This window comes from Phaethon aethereus (assembly GCF_964289735.1).
Source record: "Phaethon aethereus genome assembly, chromosome: 11".
Classification (NCBI taxonomy): domain Eukaryota; kingdom Metazoa; phylum Chordata; class Aves; order Phaethontiformes; family Phaethontidae; genus Phaethon; species Phaethon aethereus.
In genome coordinates this window covers 22,510,337-22,535,086 of record NC_138587.1, presented here as the reverse complement: position 1 = coordinate 22,535,086, position 24,750 = coordinate 22,510,337, and the positions used below count along the sequence as shown (strand labels likewise).

Sequence of the window (24,750 nt, the reverse complement as noted above, 5' to 3'; positions counted from 1 at the left end):
ACAAAACATGCTACTATTCTGGATAATAAATACACGGAAGATCATTGGTGGATAAAGCTCAGCCCCTGGCCCTGCACACAGCCCTGGGCGCCCCATCCTTCCCTGAGGGATGCCATAGGTGTACCCATCTCCAGTCCTTGCGCAGTCCACTGGATGGACTGTGGACCCGCACTGCAGTCTTTCCAGCAGCCCTGTCTCTGGCCCTATCCGCTGCTGCTCTTGACAGGACTTCTTGGGTGGACCCCAGACCTCATTCACCATCTTGCCTTGTCTGGGGCTGTTAAGGGAGCCTGTTTACAATGCCCCAACTTTGCCACCCTGTTCAGACCATGGGCACGGCTGGTACCATAGTCACCTCTGGCTTGTGGCATGTCCCTGCCAGTGGAGCAGCCCTGCTCGTGCTGCTCCCTGACTGTAGCTGCGTTCAACAACGCAGGTCCTTCTCCATAGCCAAAAAGCGAGAAAAATCACTGCTTGGGAAAGCATTCACACCACTTCAACATTTATGCATCTCTGTCACAGACAACAGCGTAAGAAATACCTACCGATGCCATAAAGACATCACATCTACAGAGGTGGAAAAGCCTGAGCGAACAGAAAGACGGTTAACTGTTAAGTACTTTAGGTTCACCAGTTTAGTGGGAGCCCTTGCTCGTTCGCAGGCGTTACTTGTCAAACTGGATTCTGCGCTGCTATCGTTTGGCTCAGGTTAAAAAGAGACCAGGGAGAAATTAGTTAAGAAGTCAGAAACGAACTCCGAGCTCAGGCTTGGCCGAGAGCTTTTTTCCTGACAGGCGGGAACCCCGGTGGACCCCGCGGGGCCAGGGGGCCAGGCGGCCCCCGCGGCGGGGGAAGCCTGAACCTCCGTGGCCGGTGGGAACGGAGACGCGGCCGCCCCCGGGCCACCGCCCCGCCCCGGGCGCAGAGCCGAGCGGGGCGGGCGGCGAGGCGGGGCGGCGGCGCAGCCGGCGGGGCGGCCGCGCCGGGGCAGGATGCTCGGGGAGCGCGATGGAGCCGCCTGAGGGCTGGGACCCGTACGGGCGGCCGGCCCGGCGGACGCAGTGGCTGGTGAGCGCCCTGGCCTACCACTACGGGCTGGACCGCGGCGTGGAGAACGAGATCGTCGTCCTGGCCACCGGCCTGGACCAGTACCTGCAGGAGATCTTCCACCACCTGGACTGCGCCGGGGCGGGCAGGATCCCCGGCGAAGACTTCCGCACGCTCTGCCAGGTGCTGGGGCTGGAGGAGGCGGCGGAGGCGGCGGCCGACCCCGAGGAGTGCGCGGGGCTGTGGGAGGGCCTCTCCGCCGAGCTCACCTTCCGCCAGTTCCACGCCCGCCTCTGCGGCTACTTCAGCACCAAGGCGGGCAGCGCCCCGCGCCGCGCCGTGCCGCGCCTGCCGCTGGGCCGGGAGAGCGAGCACATCGAGACGCAGATCCGCCTGCGCAGCCCCCGCCGCCGCCGGCGGGACCCGGCCCGGCCCGGCGCGGCGGGGCGGCCCGCGGGCGAGGCGGCGGCGCGGCGGCGGCCGGCGGGGCCCTGCTCGCCCGAGTGCTACGAGGAGATCGTGGCGCTGGAGCAGGCCGAGGACCGCATCGCCAAGCTGGAGGAGGAGAACGGCAGCCTGCGGGAGCTGGTGGAGGACATGCGGGCCGCCCTGCAGAGCAGCGACGCCCGGTGCCTGGCCCTGCAGGTGAGCGCGCGGCCCGGCGGGCGGCTCGTTCCTCCCGGCGTTAACTTCCTCGCAAAGTTCTGTTGCCGAGAGTCTCTAAGGAGAAATGTCGTATTGTCACCAGGGCGACGTCATACGTCGTTAGGCGATGCGCTGAAAACCACCCTGCTAAAACCGTACAGGACGTCGGTTTAACAAACCTAAGTGCGTAACGCCGCTTATTGTAATGCACGTGCAGCCAGTCAGTCACATACCGGTTATGCACCGTTGCGTGTTTGGTTTTTTTTTTTCCAAAGTAAGAAAAGAACTTTTGGATTCCTACCTGCACAAGTACATGCAATGACTCGGTCATAAACGCCCGAGAGCTTTGCACGACTTAGAAGTGCGTTTTCGTCAAGAGCGTGGTGACAAGAGTTCAGAGTTGGAGCCAGTTCTGCAAACGGGCTGACGAATAGTCTCTGGCTCCTCTGCAGAGCCCCATTAATTCTGGGGCTGGTTTCTGTTTCTGCTCTGTTGGCCCAAGTGAGACACGTACGTACTTAACAGCAGTTAAACTACTCTGGCATGAGATAGCATAGAATAGGCGAAGCGCTGAAGGGCTGGGTTCACTGGCGGGTCTGATCAGGTTGGATTTAACACTAACGCAGCGCTCGCAGAACCCTGCCTCATGCCAGACGCTGCCATTTGGCATTAGCTGGCTGTCCATCTTTGCAACGTCCAGCGTGGCAGGTGAAAGCCACTTTTACCATCTTCATTTCAAAAGTGAAGGGAGGTCAGAAGCCAACACGAAGTCACCAGTCAAAGGCCCCAGAAAGAATCAGAAGGACAAAGACTAGAGCTCCAGAACTCCACCGGATGCTCTCTCTTCCCTTCTGCTGAACGTAACTTAAAAAAACCTAACTGGAAATAATTTTCTTCAGAATGCTACTTGCCTTTTGAGGACAGGCTATAGTAATGACATTAAAGCTATACAGAAACTTGTGCAATAACCTAGCTTTCCACTTTAATGAGTAGTTTTTAAATTAAATTCATAGATACGTATTTTAAAAACTACTTTCCAGAGATTGTTTCCTTGGATCTATATTTCGCAAAGTCGCTTATTGGTTGCTGATCAACTATATGTCATTAAAAAAAAACGACAACAAAACACAATCCAGCCATTTTCAGAGTGATTAAAATGTCGGTTGCTCTAAAACACATTAATTTCTCCCTGCTTTCTGCTCCTGTTCATTATAGGTGGGACTGCGGAAAAGCCATGCTAACCATAAGGAAGAGGGGACCTGTTTTATAGCCAGTAAGAGACCATTAACGCAGAACCACTCCCAGACCAACTGCCTTCAAAGTGTCTTGACGGAAGTGGAACTCATCCGGAGCTCCAGGGATGGGCAAATTGAAGAAGCAATTAGGTTCAACCAGGAGTTGGAAAGAGAGCTGAAGAGCTCTCAGGAAGCTCTGGTCAATCTGGAAGACTGCAACCGTAACCTGAAGAGGGAACAAGCAGAAATGAGGAAGAAGGTTGAAGAGGCGAGACACGCCGTCCTTAACAGTCTTGGCAAAGTGAAGGAGCTAGAAGTGAAAGCTAACGAAGTGCCACATCTGCAGATACACATTCAGCAGCTAGAACTGGAACTGCAGCAATATAGGTAAGCTTGAGTCCGTCAAAAAATGCCTATAAAAATCACAGTACTGGAACACAAGTTAGCTTGAAAATCACTGGTTGTAGCTTATTAAATGTCTCCAAACACATCTGCTAAAATATAGCCAGAGGGAAATTAGAAGCTACTTACTGATTTTCTTGGTAGGGATCCAGAACAGAATTGGGCACATTCAGTGGAAGGTAGGCCAAAATAAGGACACTGATCTACAGAGAGCTGAAGTTACGCCTCAAACACACAGCAATAGGACTCAGCGAGTAATGCTTTAAGAAAGCCTCAAAAGAAATTGCTGACAGTCCTTCAGAATCCATTTCCAACACACTTATTTTTTCCACCATAACTAGCTAATACCTACTAACTAGCTACTATAATTCAGTCATTTCCTGCTAGCTTGGTCACACATATGAAGCCAGCTGTAATCAGATGGCTGACACTCCATTTCTTAGGAAAGCTCTTCAACTTGTCATACGAATTGGAGTAAAACACCCAAGGCCAACTTCTGGCCAGCAGTTTTAAACTCTGCTGTGACTTTATTGCCTCTTCACTGACAGAATATGTCATATTCCAGGAGAGAAAAGTTAAAACACTTGCCTAAAACCACACAACAATATAGTGGGAGTCTCAAACAAAAAAATACATCATCCAACTAAAACCCACTTTTGTAATAGCATAAATAAATACGTTTCCAAAAGACAGAAAGTTGGTAACAAATTTAATAGTTCACTGCTTTTGTTGCTTTTTATCTCAGACGAAAACTTGGACTCATTGATGGTTATTAAGTGCTAGTAGGCATTTCTGCCCAAGTTTCAAATTGACCTATGGAATAAGATCTTGTTTCTATTTTTACAGACCCAAAGTAAAGCTAATATTTATATTTTTTTTCCTAACTGTACTAAACGAAGTATTTTAATACATTGTCTATTCTGAACTCCTTGTCTCTTCCTAAGCTTATACTTCCTCTGCTTGCTTATAAGAAGAATTCATAGTGAGTTATTTGTAGCATCATAGCTATTGTACTGTTTTATGAAGTGAGGAAATTCTAAAAATAATCATTTTATCCGGGGTCTTTCTGTAAGCATTGTGTATGTTAATACCTGTGTGGTTGCAGAAGATAAAAGCATTTATTTAAACATCTATAGGATTTTAAAAACACTGTGAGGGCACAGAATGTCCAAGATGATTGTAGAGGGACGTGTGGATGCATGATACAACTCTTAGTCCTAAGAGAGATGACACTACTTGTCTAGCCTACCAAGTTCTCCCTGGCACGAGCACCAATGACTTAAAATGAGTTCTTGTCCTGCAGAATTGCTTTTCCAAAGTATGATGAAGGATAAAAGTTGCTTGTACAGGTAGGGATGAACTAGTTAAAGACAGTAAGAAATGTCGGCTGGGCCTTTCAGAGCAGGAACTTTTATGGGTTACATCAAAAAAATAGTGTGAGTTTAAAAATGTAAATTATATGTTCTTTGTAAGATAATCTTCATCTGTAGTATTTATTTTTAAATTGCATGCTAATTTAAAGTGAGTGTAAAGCTCAGGAGTGGTGCTAGGCTGACCATTTGGAAACTACATCCCTTTTTTAGCCCCATGGCACATTTAGCACAGGACCAGGCCAGCTTCCACACGCAAGACCCTTCAAGGGGTCTTGATTCTCTGTTAGCCATAAAGCACTTCCATCTGCCTGTCCATGTAATACAGCTCTTGGCTTGAGCAGTGTAACAACTGAGCTCCTTACTGAGGGGTGTGACTTGCATGCCCGTGGTCATATTCCACAGTACACAGAATACCGTAATTCGCCGTATTCCACAGTGGGGCACAGAGATGCCCAAACTGGCAGAAGATGCCTAAGTTAAGCAGTGCAGAGCTCTGCGTCACTGTAGTGAAAGAGCTTAACACTAGCACGGCTATCTACCCTATGCAGCCGTTGACATCATAGCTTGTCCTGCTTACTTTACTGCCTTACGCTGGTGCTACAGATGGCAGAAACTCCTTCTGCTCATAAAGAATCATCTTCTCCTGTTGTGCCAAAGTCCAAAACCCACAGCCGTAGTTTGGGTGAGGTGCTAGCAGCGCATGGTGAGGGGAAGCTGATGAGTTGGCCGAAGCGTAGAGATGGAGGCACAGGTTTCTCAGAAACCCGCAGGTTTCTCAGACTGTCAGTTGGCAAGCGTATTACTTGTAATGTTATTTAAGTCAGCATGTATTTAAGTTAGTACTCCAGTGAGCAGTTTTCTCCATTTACAAGTACCACAAAAAGTTTGTGAGCATGTAAGCAGCATCTATGTTTGGCAAGTACTAATGCTGCAAGGTAGCAGTGGAGAGAGATGGGTGGGGATTTAAGTACACTGCTGAAAGCATTTAAGATTGCAGATATGTCTCCTGAGAATTCACCTTAACTGGCTTGGTACGCCACTATTTTATTCCAACTAAAGTCTAATTTCTTCCAGAGACGATCATATTCAAGAATGAGGCCGGTCTGTGGGCTTTACATGCTGCTCCTATTGATACTTTCATACTTACAAAGTAAAGAAAATTACTACTTCTTTTAGGTTCAGATTTTCAAAGCTCTTTAAGCATCTAAATCCCACTTCTAGACCTTCATCTTATGCCAACTTGCTATCATTTAGACCTGGAATCACAATGACCTTAAATTCTAATCCCTAACTCAGGAAACAACATAGTTTGCATCTATTCAGGAAAGTGTTTAAGTACCTGCAAGTGATTAAACGTTTTCCTAAATTGAGGGACCTAATTACAATTGCCTCTTTTGCCCCCAGATTCATATTCCTGCAAATTTAATGCAAAATGGTTTTATCAACATCTTTAGTAAATGTTTCCTAACTGAAGTTTGTGTAACTTAAGTGTAAACTTTTTCTGAGTACAAGTTCCTGGACCAGTGTTTGAAATGTCCCTGTCACGTTACTGGGTTCCTAAGCCAAGCTAGTTGACCAAGTAGTTTATAGATACTTACTGTCTTAAGGTGCACACCTCATTCTTCCTACGCTGGGTGCACGTGTCTGGTTTTTGTCCCCTTTCTCCACCATTAGAATTTCCTACTGTCTTTTATTTTTTAATCCCTGTCAATTTAATGAATCAGGTCAGATACTTTAAAGGTAAATGTCAATAAATTCCTTACTGAAAAGCGTGAGTTAAATTCATTTCAGAGGAAAAAGACGTCACAAGAAATTATATGTTTATCATTGGTATTATATCAAAAATGTGTAATTCAGAGTGTCAGTATTCGGAAGAGTTTAGGAAGTTTTGCAAGCCCCATTTTTTATGAAGTGCTGCCTAGAGAATTATTCTCATTTTGTGCTCTTGATTTCATTTTCCCAGGTACAGGTCTTTTAATTTGTTATTACTGAAGCACAAGTTTTCAGTTTTTGGACTACTCTTCCAGTTTCTCAGGATGATACTGGGACTAACCTCCAAATTGCTGTCACTCCCTCCCAGCTCAGTGTCAAGTGCATATTTGGAATTTCTCTTTCAAAAGTTGGAAGCCTAAATGAACATACTGGCTAGGTCCCAGGACAGATTCTGGTGACCTCCACTTGATATACTCTATCCGAGAGCTTATAATTAACAGCTATTCCCTAAACTCATTTTTTTCAGTAAGCTTTGCTCTAGCTCAGGGTGACACCATCCATGTATTCTAATATAGTCCTATGATTTATAAGTATTGTTTATAATAGTGCCACATATAAAACTGTTACTACAATAAAAATGTCACATCTACTGCTTCTCTTTATCATTCAGCCATTTCCCCTGTCAGACAAGGAAATTAGATTGGTTTGACGTGAATTGTTCTTGCCAAATATAAGTTGCCTCTGGTTTCTATACTACATTGCAGGTGGCTTCGAAATTGATTACTTAATAAAGTTTACAGATTTTTTTTTTTTCTCCTCTCTTTAATAGCATTGGAAGGAATTTAACAACCTCTTTTTGATCCCAGTGTAACAAATAGAAAGAAAGGTCATTTAGAATTGAAATAAACTTCATAATGGAGGTGTTCGCAGAGGTTTGCTGTGTTAGCTAGCAGCAGAGTAATTACATAGGTCAATGAAAAGGGTCATAAAATACAAAAAATGCTTCCCATATGCATGGTCTGTCTCCCAAATTACTTAATTATCCATCATCAGCATTTATACGTGTTAATGAGTAGGAATCCTTTTTACATGGAATACAGAGAGACTTGTTTCATCCCCTCATATTCTCTTATAAATATGAAGATGGAGGCCTCTAGCATAATTTCCTCCATTTATTTCTTTCATAAAGTCACCAGCGTTAATTCTTCTAGAAAGTCATGCTTTAGGTTTATCCTATATCAGAAGTAGTTCAATTTTTCTTTTCTTTTAGGAGACAGTGTCCAGATCTTTTTAAAAATTTCTCAGGTTATCATTTGCTCTCTAAAATACAACAAGGTGGACCGAACAGATCCAAATCAACAATCCAAGAACAGGAGAGGCGTATGGAAACATTCCTAACTGACACAGGCGGCTCTGTTAGGTGAAGAAAGAAAAGTCCTAGGAAGGAAACACTAATCCACAAAAGAAGGTGTATATAGTAAGTTATTTCCAATCTGAATGATAGTGCACATTTTATATTTAGGCATTCTAGAACTGTTCTTCTCTTTTAAAAATTAGACATTAAATAAAGAAAATCTGGACAACTTTCTGCTTGACTAGTGTCATCAATATCAACTACTTGCTGGTTGTAAGGTGAAGTCTATCTTGGCAATTTATTTCAGATGGCACAAAATTTGCACGGAGACTGTGGGTGTGTATGTGCTCGACTACACAAAAGACTGGATAGAACCACAGACGATAAGTATGTCCTTGGACAAGACAACGACAGGCAGGGAGCGGCGACTGATGGCAGTCAGTAAGAATGATGACAGTCAGGGAACCGAGCTCATGGAGGGTAAAATAAAGTGTTACTTTGCAGAGCCTCATCCGCAAGAGCGCTCAAGCTGATTGTTCTAGATGAACTAATGTAATTTTATTTTCTAATTCTGCTTATATTTAATATTTTCTTCTACTTAAGGCTGTAAGAAGTTATATATTATGTAGGAGTCTGCCCAAAACCCCAGAACTTTTAAGTTTTTCAAGAAGTTAACAGTAGCAGATTAATATGTTCCCATCATATGAAGCTTAGACTACTTGTGTATCGCTAGTCATAGAAGAATCATAAGCTACACAAGCAAATCAGATTACTACTAATTTGGAACACTTCAGAGGAATGTTTTGATTTCACAAAAAGGGATGATGGAAGTTATTATGTATGGTAGAGAGAACTGTACAGAGCAATTTAAATGCATTAACTTGGCATTGAAGAAAATGTATAGCCTCTCTTTCAACGGAGAGGCTAGTTTTATTTCCAATGCAAGAAATGTCTTGCCATTTTTTTTAACATTACTACTTGCTTCCCATAGCAATAGCAAAGCCTTTACTTCAAATCCATTCAAATTAATGCAAGCGCATTTATCCACAAGGAAGCTTGTACTTAGGCGCTAATTCTGATTTTGGAAATGTAACAAGTTCTCCGGCCTTTTTCAGCGCTGGGCTCTTAGTTACACAGCGTTTATTCTTGGGAGACTTCCCCTGGTTTCTCACCAAATCCTCTTAATCTGGCTGGCCTTATTTGCTATGTCAGAAGTAAATCACTGTGAGCACAATAGCAATGCCACACATGTGGACACTGCCCATTGACTGGGGTGGACGTGCTTGCGCCGTGTCCCAGGCTTCCTCCCACAGCTCTGAGCAGGCACCGTTTGTTGAACCCGCGGTAGCCATCACGTAGCAGCCCCCATCGCACATACCTTCCTGGGGACGGAGAGATTAAAGCCTACTACAAGCCCTGCCATGGTCAGCAGTAACAAAAAGATAGTTCAAGCCAAAGGAGCTAGTTTTGTCATCTCGTACGCAGTATCTGACACATGCAGCTGCCTTTTAAAGTTGACTCCTGCCCTTCTGTGTGTAATTTGAATCATGCTAACCTCTCCTGTACCGGAGAGATTATTTTTTTCCCCAGAGGGTGTGCAGTCAGTGTATCTGCAGCTACTCTCCCTTGAATTAGTGCCTGGAAATTCAGGCAGCAGCTTGGTGGACCCCACAGTGACAGCCGTGCACCTCCCTCCTTCATCTGGCTGCCCTGACAAGCTGCGTCGCACCTCTGGCTTTCTAGCCTCTCCCCAAGAAAACAGACACCTTTTACTGCCCAAACTTTCTAGGTGATGCAACATATTATCTATCTTGTCTTACACCAGCAAAAATCAAAGATTCATTTCATACATGAAGATAACTTTAATTTAAAGAACAAAAAACCCTACTCCCCCACCTCTTTCAAATAATTTCGTAAGACTGGACTCCCTATCAGAGGCTACGCCACCCAAAGCACGCCTCCCAGAACAAAGTCACTTTCTCACGGTGACTGCAAGAACCAAAATCAAACAGAAATGGTCCTACTCATAAAAAGCCCTCAGTTACAACCCTCTGGATTCCTTGGGTGAGCTCCTGTACAGCACCTTTCTCTATCAAATGTTAGCAGTATGTCACTTTCTGCCATAAAGGCTTCCTAGGTACCTTCTGCCTGGTGGACCTAGCTTGCCGGTGACAGGACATCACTGCCGTGCACTGCTGTTGTGCTCAATTTATAGACCTTAGAATTGCATTAATCTTGATTTCATCCATCAGACAGATCCTGACACTTCAGATCCCGCTGCATGCAGCTACAAGCACAGCAAACTCAATGCATTGGGGTTATTCTGGGAATGGAGTTACCAGCTTGACAAGACTGGGATCTATGCATGTCTCCTGACCTAAAAGCTAACCAGCATTAGCGTAGGAGAGCTGCATAAAAAGAACCATTGCTTATTACCAAGAAAAACACATCTGTAAGCCAAGCATTTGTAGCCTCCTGTCACAAAGCGTTGCAACTCATTACAAACCTCACTGGGGAGCCATGGAGGACCCTTACACGTTGCCTACACAGTGATGTGCTTGGCTTCTCATTTGTTTCCTAAGCAAACCTGACAAGTTGTAGCTGCTTCTATGCAAAAGAGCACCTGCAGGAAAGGATGCTCGCCAGAGGACTCCATTTTTTCCCCACCTCACTGAAAGGTTTCTGCTTGACCAGGTCCCGCTGTGCTGCTCTCTGCTAGTACACTCGTGTGATCAGACCTGCTGAACTCATCAGGAGCGTTCCTTTGCTTATAGGGAGTAGCGAGACCGTAACTGGGCAATAAATCTTTTACTGAATGGAAGTCTGCCAAACCTCCCTAATAGATGCTTTGAAGAGCCAGCAGCATTTTAAAATTTTACTTTTTCTTCAGGTCAGTTTTGTAAGACAAAATAGTCATATATAACCTCAAAGTGTAACCCGTGGCTTAAAGTTGGGGCTTCTCTACCTCCCTGGATGTCAAAGATATTGACAAAATTCTGAAGTAAAAACACCAGGGGTGAGATCCTGAGAGGACCAGAGCATTGACAACTGCTTCAGACACTTAAACACACGTTTAGTGTAAAGTACTCAACTACTCCACTGAGCCCCTCCAGAGATAAAACTAAACCAAATCAACCAACCGTATCTCAAGTGGCTTCAGTGCACGTCATTTTTGCTGTAAATTCACATAAGTTACTTTGAAAATCAAACACTGCTGATCATCTACACTCAGGGACAAGCAGAGAATTCTGCATTCTTTTAACCTTTTTATTCTGGTGGATGAATAAAAAGGGAAGAAATTTTATTTTTCCTTCATAAAACTTGAAAATTACTTCATGAAAATGGGGAGAGGAGGAGTTCTACTAAAACAGTAAGAAGTGATGATCTACTCTTTGCTCCTCGTCTCACTTTCCTTCAGGGTAGAAAACAGACAACGTAGTTTGTAAGATAGATGCTGACAACCCAAGTTTTCAAACAGATTAAACTAATTTGTTATGCTAAAATAGTCTGCACTCGGAATATGGAAGGATTAATGATCTGCACGGGAGGAGGCTTTATGTCTGGAATACATCCCAAAACCGACAATGATATGACGAGTGAAGTCACCCTAGAATAGTTCAAGGGAAATTTGTCTATGTTATGCTTAAAAACCAAAACAAAGTTCAGCAAAAAGCCTTTTTAATTTATGCACCAGCAAAAAGCATGGACTCATGAAATCCGGAGATACTAGAGGGACCAACAACTCAAACCTGTCCTTTGATTTGCAAGAAATATGTTCTGTTTCAGCAGCTTTCTTCAACCAGTTGTCTATTAGAGTTAGCCATCCAGAGAAGGAAACTAATCTAGCCTTTCAATAAATGCACAGGCAACCATCCCATTTCATCATTAACTTCAATTCTCAAAAAGCTCCTCTATGTAATATAAATACTAAATTATCCGGAGACCTGGGGAAATATCTAGAAAGTAAAATTAGTTGACTCCATGACTTCACTGGGAACCTGCCAGAATGCGAAGCCACAGCCAAATGAAGTTCTTAAACCCCATCCTTGGGATAGCACAGGCAAGATCAAGAGGTTTTAAATACCATCACATTACTTCAGGTGCTGCCAGGGATACTCGCATAGAGGTAGACGGTCAATCTGTATTTAAAACCACCTAGACTCTAAGCAGGTTGGGGGATGAGCTAATAAATGTCGCTGATGTTAGGAAATACAGTATAGGCAATTTCTGTATTTTCAGTGACATAAGACAGTTATTTAGCAGTCCTGCAAATATTTGCTGGAGTTTGTTCTGTTTACCTGTCTTCTCACCAGAGTCAGAATTCCTGTTGAATCACTGGCCATGTTTAGTGTACTGTTCTCTTCCCTGCATTCTCCAGTACATTTTTTCAGCTTTATCAGTCTTTTGGCTGCCTGCTTAGCTGAATGATGAAAATCCAGACTGATATTTGCCTCCCTAGAGCTTGGCTTAGGGTATTCTCTTTGTGATACGTGGCGTATTTTCCTGTATTTGCCAGATTTGCCTGGCAATCTGAATCTCAACTATTCTGAACTGTAGCCACTGAAACAACCTAAGAAATACTGCAGTCACAACCTAAGAAAAATGCTGTCTTCAAACTAGAAAAAAAAACTGGAAAAGAATGTCCTGCACTATAAGGAAAGGTTTGATTAAACAGTCTCTGCATCTGATCTTCAAGTTCTGAGATAATGCCAAACTGGAAACTCAAACACATACTGAGATTTTGGCACGGGAAGAGGGGAAGAAGAAGGGCAGGAGGACTAGCTGGTCAAAGTATTTGTTTCAGTCCATTGTGGAGAAGATATATTTCCACAATTCCAGATGTGGAACCTATCTGTGTGCTCAAGTCAAGCAACCTGAAAGTTGTAGGATAGATCAAGAGGCTGGCTCTAGTTGTTATTTACAAAGCTAATTTTTTATCTATGAAAAAGGAATTTTTATAGCTTTTCATAATGCCCATCTGTAAATCTGACAAATTCTGATAAAAAAGAATAGATATATGTGTCCTTAAAGGATCACAAAGTTGCAGCTCAACTTCAAAGACTGAAAACATAAAGCACGGAATGAAGCTGGATCATTATTGCAGATATCTGTACCACAGGATGCTGACTGCATTCTGTTCGCCAATGCCATTTCACATAGGAATTCACTTTATTATGAAAAAAAAAAGAAGGGGCCAGAAAATAAATGTCAAATGTAAGCTTTGAGCATGATGCATCTTTAGAAATTTACTTCTGTGTAATAAGTAACTTCAATCTTCAGAGCATGGTTCTCGAAACCAGTTGAAAAATAAAGTGTAGAGGCTGTGATTGACCGTGTGTTGCAGTCCCTCTCTGTTTGTGGAAAAAAAAATCTTCTCTGAAGGGTGCCTGTGCTTCAAGTGCTAATTGCCATCACAGCACACATCGTCCATTTCAAGAAAAGAGGTGCCAAGTGTTAGGAATCAGATTACAGTAGAAAGACCCCAAACCTTCCAATAAATCTACAGAATAAAATCAGGCCCTGTGCTTTGTTTTGTGAAGACTCTCTTTTCACAGCAGAATGTTTCAGGGAAGGTTCATGATGTCACATTAATCATAACACTGAAAAATGTGGTATTCACAGCACATCTGCTCTGCTTTTATTCTCTGTACTTGACCCCATCACACGTCCTTGGCATTCGTTCACTTAACATAAAAGTATCTGGAACTGCATACAGTGAGGTCAGCCAAATTTAAAGGAGAACGTTGTCAGGTTTAAGCTGAGCTCCGAGTATAGTATTTTCACACTCCTGGAGCTGGTAGGTCTAAGTAGCACTCTGCTTAGCAGAAAATTACACAAGACAGGAATATCTGCAATCAAAGCAAAGCAAATGAAAATTGTAGAAGAGTAGGTCTCAGCGTCTATCCAAAGGTGGGATTTCCAGCAGCATATAGACAACTGGGGTACACCTGTATTTTGTTGTGCATCAGTGTGTTGACTCCCAGTGAGCCTGCTCTGCAGCCGAGGGCATCAGCACGACACCCGAGCACCCCAAATCTCCGAGTCCCACAGAGCTGCACAGCACAAACGCCAGCGCTTTGGAATGAATTCAGCTGATTTTACATAGGCCTACCCTTAAAAGCACAGGTCTCTCAGATATTCTCCGCCGCAGAACAAAGAGACGTCAGGGGGGCTGTTTATAGTGGTTTAATTCGGTGGCCTGACAGAACTGGCATGAACGAGGTAAACAGATGGACCAGTCTAACCTACAGAGACTGCTCTGATTTAATTTCAAGCCAGGCAAAGTACGCAAGCTGAATAGTTCATCCTCCAAAAATACAGCTTGGAAACGGTTTAAACTAGTTGCATATCTAGGTTACATCAGGCAAGATCTCACCTAGACAAAAATAAAAGGAAAAGCAGAACAACTGGTCTTTTCTTTGGACCTTCTCTTGCTGGAGTGTTTTGATTTTTCCTATCTTAATGAGATTAAATCAGTGTAGCTAAATCAAATTGCAAAATACCATTTTAAGACATAAAAAAGAAATGAAACCAAAATGAAATATTTCATTTCGTGTTGAAGAGGCAGTTCCCTTAGACGCAAAGCATTTTTTTACTCAGATTCCCAATTCAACCAATTAAAAAAATATGTATTTGAACAGCTATGAGCAAAAAAGTTATGAGAGAAGCCGGTCTTTAGTCTGAACGATCTATGTTTCCATTAATGAACGTATATAGCTCTGCTTAATTTCTAATACTGTCCAGAGTTCCCAGAGAAAATTCCTTTAAGTAGAGGGTGGAGAATAATAAAACCAAAAATAAGCACACTCTTAGCTGACATCGTCAGGCTGCGTGTCTCCGTGCTGCTGGAGCCCTGGCTGTGACACGACTGGTTTTGCAGAAGAAGTCTTCTGGCTGTGAAATGTGAACACCACCGGCAGAATATTCCTGGGTGAATGCTCTGACTTTGAAAGACCTGTCAGTGTAGCCGGGGGGGTGGTATCTTTCAGAAAAGTTATGATTAAACTCTATGTAGAAGAATTATATACTAGGTCTATTCTTGTGCTGTCAATCTAACCCTTGCTACTTTTTGTCCCTCGTTAAAACAAACACTCTTTGTAGTACAACATCTTTCCTACGGTTTGTGTGGTGTTTTCTTCTGTTTGCTCCCTCCTGTTGTTACCTACCTGCTTCGCTGTTTTTGGTTTAGGGCTTTTTGTTCATGATTTACAGTTTCCAAATGATGCTTCAAATGCATTTAAAAATACGAAACTTTAAAAAGTAAATTTAAAGCTTTTTACGTAAACACTGAGCAGCATACAAATGATCTAAGCTCTGAACTCGCATCAAATAATCATGATTAAAGATCTGAAATCATGAGAGTTTTGAGGTGTTTAGATCTGTACTTTATATGAACCAGAGAAACTGTCGATCCCTAAGGCTTGGCACTTGTTGTGAAGTACCCAAAGTCTTTTAAATTGTAGTTCTCCAACCTTATCAGTTAAGGCTCTGCTTCTGCAAACAGCACTGTCTTGCATCAAAGAAGTCTCTTCTTCTGCTTAGATTGCAGGTTACTTATAATCTAAATTGCCTCCTTGTTAAATGATGTTGTTCTTAGAACAGAAGACGATTAATGCTGGACAGGTAGAAATTATTTCTTCCTCTTCCAAGCAAAGTGAACTTTTCTGTGGCAGAGTCCCGCGGAGTAGCTAAGTTAACGGCATTCCGTTTTGTGAACGGGCGTGACACACGGTACAGAAGTCACCAGGAAGCAAATGATGCTTGGCTGCCTCATGGACTCAAGCAGAAACTTTAATTCTATTAATCTACATTTCCCTGTCATTATATACAGGAAACAAACAGAAAATAACCCCTAAACAAAGCAATGATTCCATAGGCAGAGCCCACAAAAGACACCCTGAGCTCTGCAGTTTATCTCGTCAGTCCCTGGAAGGCAGAGCTGAACCGGCAATTTCTTCCCTTCGTGTGGCTCTATAAAGAAAGAAAAGGCCACGGTGAACAGGAGCAGGGAAAGAAAGAGCAGTTCTGCTCATTACTGTGAAAAAGGAGCTGTCAAAGTGTCACCTTCTTTCATCCTTCCTCCCTTGCCAGTCTTTTTTTGACCCAGGGAATGGAAGCTTAAATCAAACAGTCAGAATGAATGATGAAACCGCGTAGTTCGTACAAAACAAAACAAGAGGTTGTCGAGAGCGGTAAAAAGGGGGCCCAGCGAAGGCAGCAGACAACACTCAGCTGCTGGTTTCCTTGATTTCGTTACGACAGAGGCTGGTGCTTGGACAGCCACGGTGTGAAGACAGACCCCCTTCCTTTTCCGTCTATAAACACAGCCTGTAAGGTTCCTGCACGCCTAAAATGAACTGCGATGCGTGGATAGTTACCTTTGGCCAAAGGTTTGGCAGGACAATCAGTGTAATGGAGATCTGAACTATCATCAGTCAGGCTTCAGAAAGGGTCAGAGTACCCCTTCAAAACACAGTTTTAATACTGGCAACAAGAATGGTGAATTTTAACTAAGTCTTATGTTGGAGGAGAATGGTGTAACAGCTTACAGTAGGCAAGATGGATGTGAACTAGGGGAGCTGCTGAAACACAGAAAGAAAACCATGTACTGTATTGTTTTTAAAAGCAGGCTTATGAATTATTCATCAATTCAACATGCAGAGGCCTGAGTTCACTTTCGGGTGTTTATTATTTTCGGTGAAGTTAAGCAAATCAATGCTTTTGAACGTTTGTTTTGCGTTTTAACCAAGCTTAAAATAAAGCAACTTCTCAGAACCAAAAATCCTCCCAGGACGCTGGGAACATACGCTTCTTTGCCATCCTTATGAAAACGATAGATCTTTTTTCCCATTACATTATAAATGGAACTGTAAAACCATGACCTGGCCCAGAATATAATAAAGTGGCAAGTGCTATAAAACAGGTGTAAAAAAAGTTTATGTGGCTTAGATTGCATATCTTCACGTTTAAAGGGCTTTTTTTCCCGCCTCAATTAAGCAAATACATACTGCATGCATCATTAATGTACTTAGTGGATGATATGCATTATAGATTTTATATTTTTAAAAGGTTAATTTGTGTTAAAAGAAACGGAAGCCTGTCATACATTAAAAAACACGATCTATAAAGATGTTTCTATCTCATTAAAAACACTGCAGAAGATACCATAGTTCAGAGGCAAGTCTAAGAATTAATCTCTGGAATTAAAAGCAGTAAGGTTCCACCTCAGTAATTTGAGTCATAGCTCAACGAAAACTGCATTTGAATCACAAAGCTTAGATTCAGACCAGAATATCCACTGTCTAAGGGGGAGCTGGATAGATAACTTCAGCTTTATCCTAATTCTAACCATGACTGGTAGTCTGCCTGGGTTAGTACTTGAAAACATGTTTTGTTTGGTCTGTATTTTAGTTAGAAAAATATACTTTATGCACCACATAGTGAGGGAAACTACTACAATGTGAATATAATTTGATTTTTAGAGAAAATAATAATGAAAATTAAAAATGACTCAATTATTCAAGATGTTAAAAACAAGGACTGACTGTGAAGAATTGCAGAATGATCTTAGGAAGCTGAGTGACTGGATGATGGCAGGTTGTTACTCACCACGTTAATGAAAACTTCCCACTTTGGGGGGGAAAAAAGCCCAAAACCAAACACCACCAAACAACAGTTCCAGCTTCGGTGGAACAGGTACAGCAATGGACTCTGAACTCTTTATAACTGCTTGGGAATTACATCTTTGAGCTTTGTAACTCTAGGAATGTGTCTATTCAGTTGCTGAGTTGCAGTGAGGAAAGCAAATATAATATTAAATTTTATCAGGAGAAGAATAGAGAACAATACAAAGAAAACAATCATGCACATTCATAGAACGTCTGTATCAGAAAAAGGAAATTGTGATTCTTCCACCTAAAACAAAATAAAACTGGAAAAGGCAACAAGCGTGAAAAAGAGACATGGAATTTATTTCAGCCACTTGCAGATGTAGAAAAGAGATAGCTGAGGAAAGAAGCGAAAAAGGTCTGTAACATTTTCATGAAGATCAGGATGAATAGGGAAGAATTGTTCAGTCTTTTCCAATGCAGGACCTGTGAGTAATCACATGAAAGCAGGAGGCAGGTTCAAAGCAGACAAAAAAAAAAAAAAAAGTGGTGCTTACATAGCAGGTAAAGCAAGCTGTAGAGTACCTTCCTGCAAGATGGTTAGCTTGATGAAAGGTCACATGGATTAAGAAAGCAATTAAAATACCTTTTTTTAAAAAAAAAAAAAACAAACCACCAAACCCTTAGCAGGTATTAAATAGAAAGATGACATCTCTGCCTGAGTCATCAAGCAAATCTACACACATACTGCAGTGAAAGGCCAGGGAAGGATGCAAAAGGGAATGCATGTATGAGTGTTCTCTTTGCACTTTTAATATACATAAAACGATAAAATAGTTTGATTTTAGGAGTGTCTGTAACATCACCTTGTCTTCATCTGCAAGAATCCTAGGTTATTGCTCTGAGAATCAAGTTTACCTCATACACCTACAGTTTAAGAGGTCTCATGCTCTAAGCTTAGCCCTGACTCAGACTTAAGACCATAGCTTTGGAAGAATCATTGAGATTTTTCCTTCACATCAGTTTCCCCATCTAAAAAGTTATGGTTATAATGACCACAGAAGTAGGCAGCTATTACGCATAGTAGTTAATGGTGCTCCAATTACCTTTAAGATAGGAAAAGATGAGCTACAAGCTTACAGATGCCGTTTCTTTGTGCATCTAAACGAGAGGTGAAGTAGTACCGTTGCTACAAAATATCCCTGGTATCTGGATATTACCAGGATTTAAAATGGATGAACTATTCCTCTGGTAAGAAGAATTTCTGAGTCACAGTGATAAACATTAGCTAGAATTTTGGAAAATCTCTGAACCCTCTATTTCGGTGGGAGCGCCGAACTCTCAATCTCATCTTTAGATGAAACTTTCCCCTGTTAACAACCTATCATGGGATTTCTTGCACGTTCCTCATAAGCATCTGCTTGGGGGACATAATGAGTAGGACACAGGATTAGATGGATGAAAAGTCCAACCGAAATCTAGTATGACAAAACCCCTGCACAAGTCTCTGCCTTTAGGTCATGCTTTCACATCCTACGCTCTGCTTGCCGGATGCCTGTTGTCCAATCTCAAATCACTTAATTCATCTCCATTCAAATCACAGAAGTTCCCTGCTGAGCTGGAAACCAGCAGCCACTATTCAACGCGGATGTCAGGTTTTGTGTAAGAGACAGCCATACCAATATTGCAAAGATCTTTTTACCCGTTCACGCCTACAGCAAAATTTAATCTGAAAAGCTAGGTTTTGAGTTTCTGACATGCTGGCACAGCAAATATTTTCCTACATAATTGAAAAAGATCATTTGTAAGAGTGTTGGCCCAGTGGCTATCAACACAGGCTGAGATCTGGAGGCAAGCAGAGCATTTTCAAAATACTGTACGTTTATCAGAAATAAAGTATGTACTTTAACATTTACATTTATTTGGCCTTCATGCTGTTTGCAGCTGTCTGTCATGGACTTACGCTGCTATTTCTCTATTCACATTTTCTCGCTTCAGCTATGCGCATATATATGCAATATTGAAGATTCTGTTCAATAATTTAGAGGGCTGTGTGATACCTTACATTCACCATGCAAGTGCCTCACCTATATCTGGCCATAAATGCATGTCTAACTTGGTTTCTCACACTCTGTCAGGGCTGTCAAGGGAGAGAAAATGGTGTTCTATAATCCCCCCCAAAGAGGGATTTTTCTCATTTCTAGTCCAGGTAGTCCTGAGATAGAAATACAACTTTATATCTCATTGAAAAAAGGAATGAAGAGGTTCTAAAACGTGTTAATGGTAAACCCTCTTCTAAGACCCTGAAAACAGTAGAAGAATAGCCTCACTACACAAATGGAAGAGAAACAGACTGAGATGCCCGTCCTGTAAAACAGAAAGCTTAAGTACATGATACGAATTGTTAAATATGGCACACATTCAGACCACTTGCATTATTCACTTAATATTCATGAGCGAAGCAGTCGTTCCAAACTTAGACCAAGAGCATTGCTTCAGAATACAATGGATTTGATTTTAAATAGTCCTGCTGCTCCCACGGCAGTGGGCTTTTATTAATAAACATACTACGACCACTCAGGCTGTACTAGTAGACTTACTTCAACCATTGTTAATAATTTATGTCACCAGAATAGTAACTATTCTGTTTTAAATGGCAAGATGAGAAAGTAAGTTGTGTAATAGATCTTATTACTGTGTACTGTGCAAACGTGGCCAAGGACTTATGTATATTTTGAACTCTGACATTGATGTTTGTTATTTCAGAAATCTATTATTACAGAGGTTACTGTGCACTTGCCAGAACCGAAGATATAAAATACAGGTCGTATACTGAATATTTAGTCCTAGATAAATGTATATGTGATAAAGGAGCATGATGTAATTACCTGTTCAGACTATTAAGAAAAATCTCATTTAAAAGTCTATTCACATCAGTGTATGTCTTGGAGAAGACACTATGAATTCTAAAGAATTCTATCATGAATATCAAATACAGACGATTTAAAAAGCAAACAATAATTTAGAAGAGAGACACTTGGACTAGATGATCGCTGTATGTCCCTTCCAACTGAACTATTCTATTCTGCAAGGAGAATTCATCAGTTTTGTAAACACTACATTGTAGTTTTCCGCTTCAGGAAATCTGTTGAAATTGAAAACAAAGTTGCAGGTTTAATCCCCACAAAGTTTTCCTTTATTGATTTTGTGCTTTTAACTTAGGGAACTTTTTTCCATTGTTATAGATGCTATGCTGGCAAGTAAGTATAAATACATAACAGCATGTGCTGCTCTACTAAAACTTATCTATGTTTTTTGGTAGGTTTTATGTATCATGCTAAAATCCATCTCTAGGATACTTTTCAATTGGCCACAGACCCGCAGGGAACGAAGAAGCATTTAATTAAAATAACCTAAATTTGGATTCCAGAGTCGTTGCTCAGGACGTGAACCTGTGCACTAGATGAGATTGGTTTGATGGCAGTTTGAGATCTGTACTGGCATTACACTTGAAGTTTGTAAGATTTTATTTTGGTTTAATACATCTTGTAGAAGAAAAGCCAAGTAAATTGACTCAAAATGACAGTACTTTGATTTCGGCATTTCTTATATAGGGTTAGGGAATCTCATAGAGAACATCAGGTGTAGTTTGGAGAGGTGCTACTCATCCCCAGGTCCTGCTGATACTTGCAGCCCACTGGTGGTAGAAAGAATGAGTAAATCTCACTCCTCTGTCAGCCGTACCAGCCATATGAAGTGAGGCAATCCAGACGGCTCTGCAGAAGATGCAGTTGCTAGAACAGTATGACCGTTATGCTTATTATTTAAAAACAAACGAACAAAACCTAAAAATTGTAAAGGCACTGAATCTTTGGGAAGTTTTTAAGGAGTAGAAAGTGGCTATCTTTCAAGCTGGCATCTCATGAATGTGTTAAGATTTTTCAGCTTACGTTTTCTTCTGGAATAAGAGAGTGACAAGAGAAGTCCATAGCAAGAGCAGCACTGAGCAGGGGAGCACCATAACCATAATTCAAAATCCATTTTTTCCTCATAGAAATCAAAAAATCTTGTCAACTAGTCCCACCCTTGGGGCGGGGCGGGGGGAAGGCTATTCTGCAAGCAAAACTTTGTCTGCTCAGATGCAGTCTTTAAAATTCAGTGGGACCACAGCAATAGACAGAGCTTGGAAACGGTGAACATGATTTCTTAAATCCTCTACAAGACCTTTGGGGCCTTCCGATGCACTGTACATAAGCATAGTCTGGTTTTATTACTCTGCAAGAAGTGGAGGTGGTCTGTCTACTCGGCATGAATTACTGTCAGCCGTTTGCTGCTGTGGAGTCCCTCACAGCAAGAGGCTCTAGCCCACGCCGGGCTTCATTTTCAGTGTGCAAAGAGAGCCAACATTTAGAAAAAAAATAGGCACTCTGCACAACAATATCATTCTCGGTGGGGAGGAATGACATTGTCAAAACTAATGATACGGTCCTCTGAAACTGTGAAACTGTTTGAATCCTCAGATAAGCTTTTACATATCTGTACGGATAAGCTTTTATATGTCCATTAAAACACCACAGAAGTCCACATGCACACTCTGCGTGTGGAAATTTCAAAATGCTGATTATTGGAACCTGGGAAAAGATTGCTCTAGACTTGCTCTGTGCCTGTATTTCTTTTTTGAAACATCCACATTGCTACGAATGCGTTCACGAATACTCTAAATGTACAAGTTTAGGGAGTGGTTACAACACGTGACAGTCCTGTCTCTGGGTTTAGAATTGTACAGGGAAATCAGTCCTTCCACAGCTTAGGCTAACCTTTTTATTTGGTTTGGTTTCGCGGGGAGGTTTTGGTTGGGTATTTTTTTGGATTTTACATAGGCGATGTGAAATACAGGGAAACAAAACATCTTTGAAGTAGTAGCACTAGCAGAATAGTGATAAAACCTTATTTGATCTCCCAGGTTTTACGCCAAAAATATGACAGCAGCAGAATTCGGTTACAATTTCCTAAGCACAGAGGCATCATCTCCCCCTTTGAGTTATCACGGGAGTCACACTGATGTTAGCAGAAGTCAGTCACATAAATCCCATCCACAGCAGTAGCACAGATCCCTCAGACTGGGATGTGCTGGCACAACCTCGTTATTTCACGAGCAACAGTGTCACTGTGGACTCTTTCCCTGCTACTGAAAACAAATACAGTTAGTTGCAAAAGTAACAGGCACCAAAATTTCAAATGTTGATGGGTATGGCTCTGCGGCGTTACCAGATATGTACTGGGAGGGTAAGATACAGTGAACAATATTCCGGTTGTCTCCATCTATAAACATGGGTTAGCTACAACCAACAGTGCGACGTGCACAAAGCAGACACATGAAACAAGCAGCTCTTGTTTTAACAGCCCAGCTACCAGAGCCCTACATCTAGGTATCATTTGCAACAGGCAAGTTATTTTATACATTCAACTGAATAAAAGCAGAATGTCAACATCATATTGCATGTGGCCAGAAAAAAAATGTTTCTTAGAATCTCACACAGTCTAGGTTGGAAAATACAGTAACTGAAACATTTCCACAGAATCAAATTGCCTGGACCTGATTAAAAGGCTGCATACAAGAAACTCTTCTGAAATAAAGGCAGGCATTGAAGTTCTGCTGTAGTCAAGATTTTGCTAAGCCCGTTCCTAAACAGTAATGATAGACCCTGAAGTAACCTTTGATCCTGCATGGCCTTTCTAAGAACAGAAGTAAACAGTGGTCTTAAGGGATACTGGGAACTTGTATGCATGCCACCATGTCTCTCCTGCGCTGCTAAGGACCCAAGAGCCTAAATTCCTATTATTCTGATAAGTGTATTTAAATAACAATTTTTCCAGCAGCTGCCAGAAATCTCACCATAAGACACTCTCTGTCATCACCAGTATACACACCTGAAAGCTGCTTGAGGCAGTTGTGCATGATGTGATTTTAAAGTCATCTGAAATAGACCTGCATGGGATATAACCTTTCTTTCTGTTGCTAATGATGTGTTTGGATTTTAACTAGAGATCTGGGAATGATCTGGCATTTTAAAACAAATGCTTCTGCTAGAAAATGAAATTTATGCACCAGTTCGGTTTTTGTGTTTGTCCTTTGGGGTTTGTTTTTTTTTTTTTTTACAAACTTAGACCCCTCATCAAATCTGGAGCCTGTCACTTCTCAAACAAGCATTAATAGTGGCCCTTACACCTGAAACTAAGGTCATTTCTATTCCCAGCAGGATGGGACCTGAAAATAACCAGTATTTATCCTAAACATCCCAGTTCTGGCCAGGATGAATGCAATTCAATGAGCCTTTGCTAATGCAAACCAGACTTCTGCATGCTCGTGGGATGCCGTCATTAATCCTTCGAGGACGTAAATGTACAGCTGCCTTAGTTTACTGCCAGCATTTTTTTTTTTTTAATGACCCTCCAGATATATGACATTTAATGTACTCATGCCCTGTTTCAAGGAATTTACAAATCAAAAAAACGCAGGCAGATCATGTTAAATCTTACCTTTAGCCGTTATTGCCAGCCTAATCACTCCAATGTATAAAACAAAATCACTCATAGAGGATTATTAGAGTCTCTCTCAGTTACTGAACAATTACAGCACGCTACAGAGCGGCAACCAATCATGTAATGAAAGACTGAGTCGCTTCAAGTGGTAAGTATAATCAAGATCATTTTAAGAACTGTAACTGATGGTTTGGAGGGGGAAGGGTTCTCTACTGATAAATTTCAGGCTTAACGATACAACAGTATTGCACTTTGCACAGACTATATTGATTTTTTTCCCCTGTTTAGTTGTTTAAAGTATCTACAGAAAACAAAACCAAGAAAAATCTACATTCTCTAGAAAGACCTATTACTGTTGCCAGCCAAATAGTATGAATAAAGGGGGGGTTTGTTTTAGGTGCTTTTGGGTTGTGGGGATTTTGAACTTTTATTTCGTGTATCTCTTGAAACAGAATATCACTAGTTACTAAAAACCTAGCAGTAAAATGCAGGAACATACTCTGTGTGCATTTTTTACCCATGTCTGTATTAGAAATGAGCACAGAATATGTTATCTCTAACATTCTGAAATACAAACAACATACTGTGAAGGCCAAACTCATCTTCTTCCTGACGTTTGGCTTTATTAAACGTAGAAAGTGATGGTAAAATTAAGCTCAAATTTCCAAATTTAAGAATTTTCAAATTTAAGGCTTTCTTCCTCAAAAATTGTCATCCCACATGCCATCCCCATTTTCTAACAGGTCACCTCCGCCTACCTAAGGCTACATAGGCTAATAAGCTTCCTAATGCAGCCAGCAATAACCTGGAATATTTTCCTAGTGTGACTA

At 41.7% G+C, this 24,750-nt stretch overlaps 1 protein-coding gene across 1 annotated transcript in view; it reads left to right on the top strand.

The window, feature by feature from the left end:
• Window positions 1-897: 897 nt before the first annotated feature.
• EFCC1 (EF-hand and coiled-coil domain containing 1) overlaps window positions 898-24,750 on the top strand; it is a 53,141-nt gene continuing 29,288 nt past the window's right edge. The window contains exons 1-2 of the mRNA XM_082004865.1: window positions 898-1,692; window positions 2,908-3,314. Of these exons, the coding sequence (XP_081860991.1) occupies window positions 1,009-1,692; window positions 2,908-3,314 (1,091 nt within the window). The 5' untranslated portion in view covers window positions 898-1,008. The remainder of the gene's footprint in view (window positions 1,693-2,907; window positions 3,315-24,750) is intronic.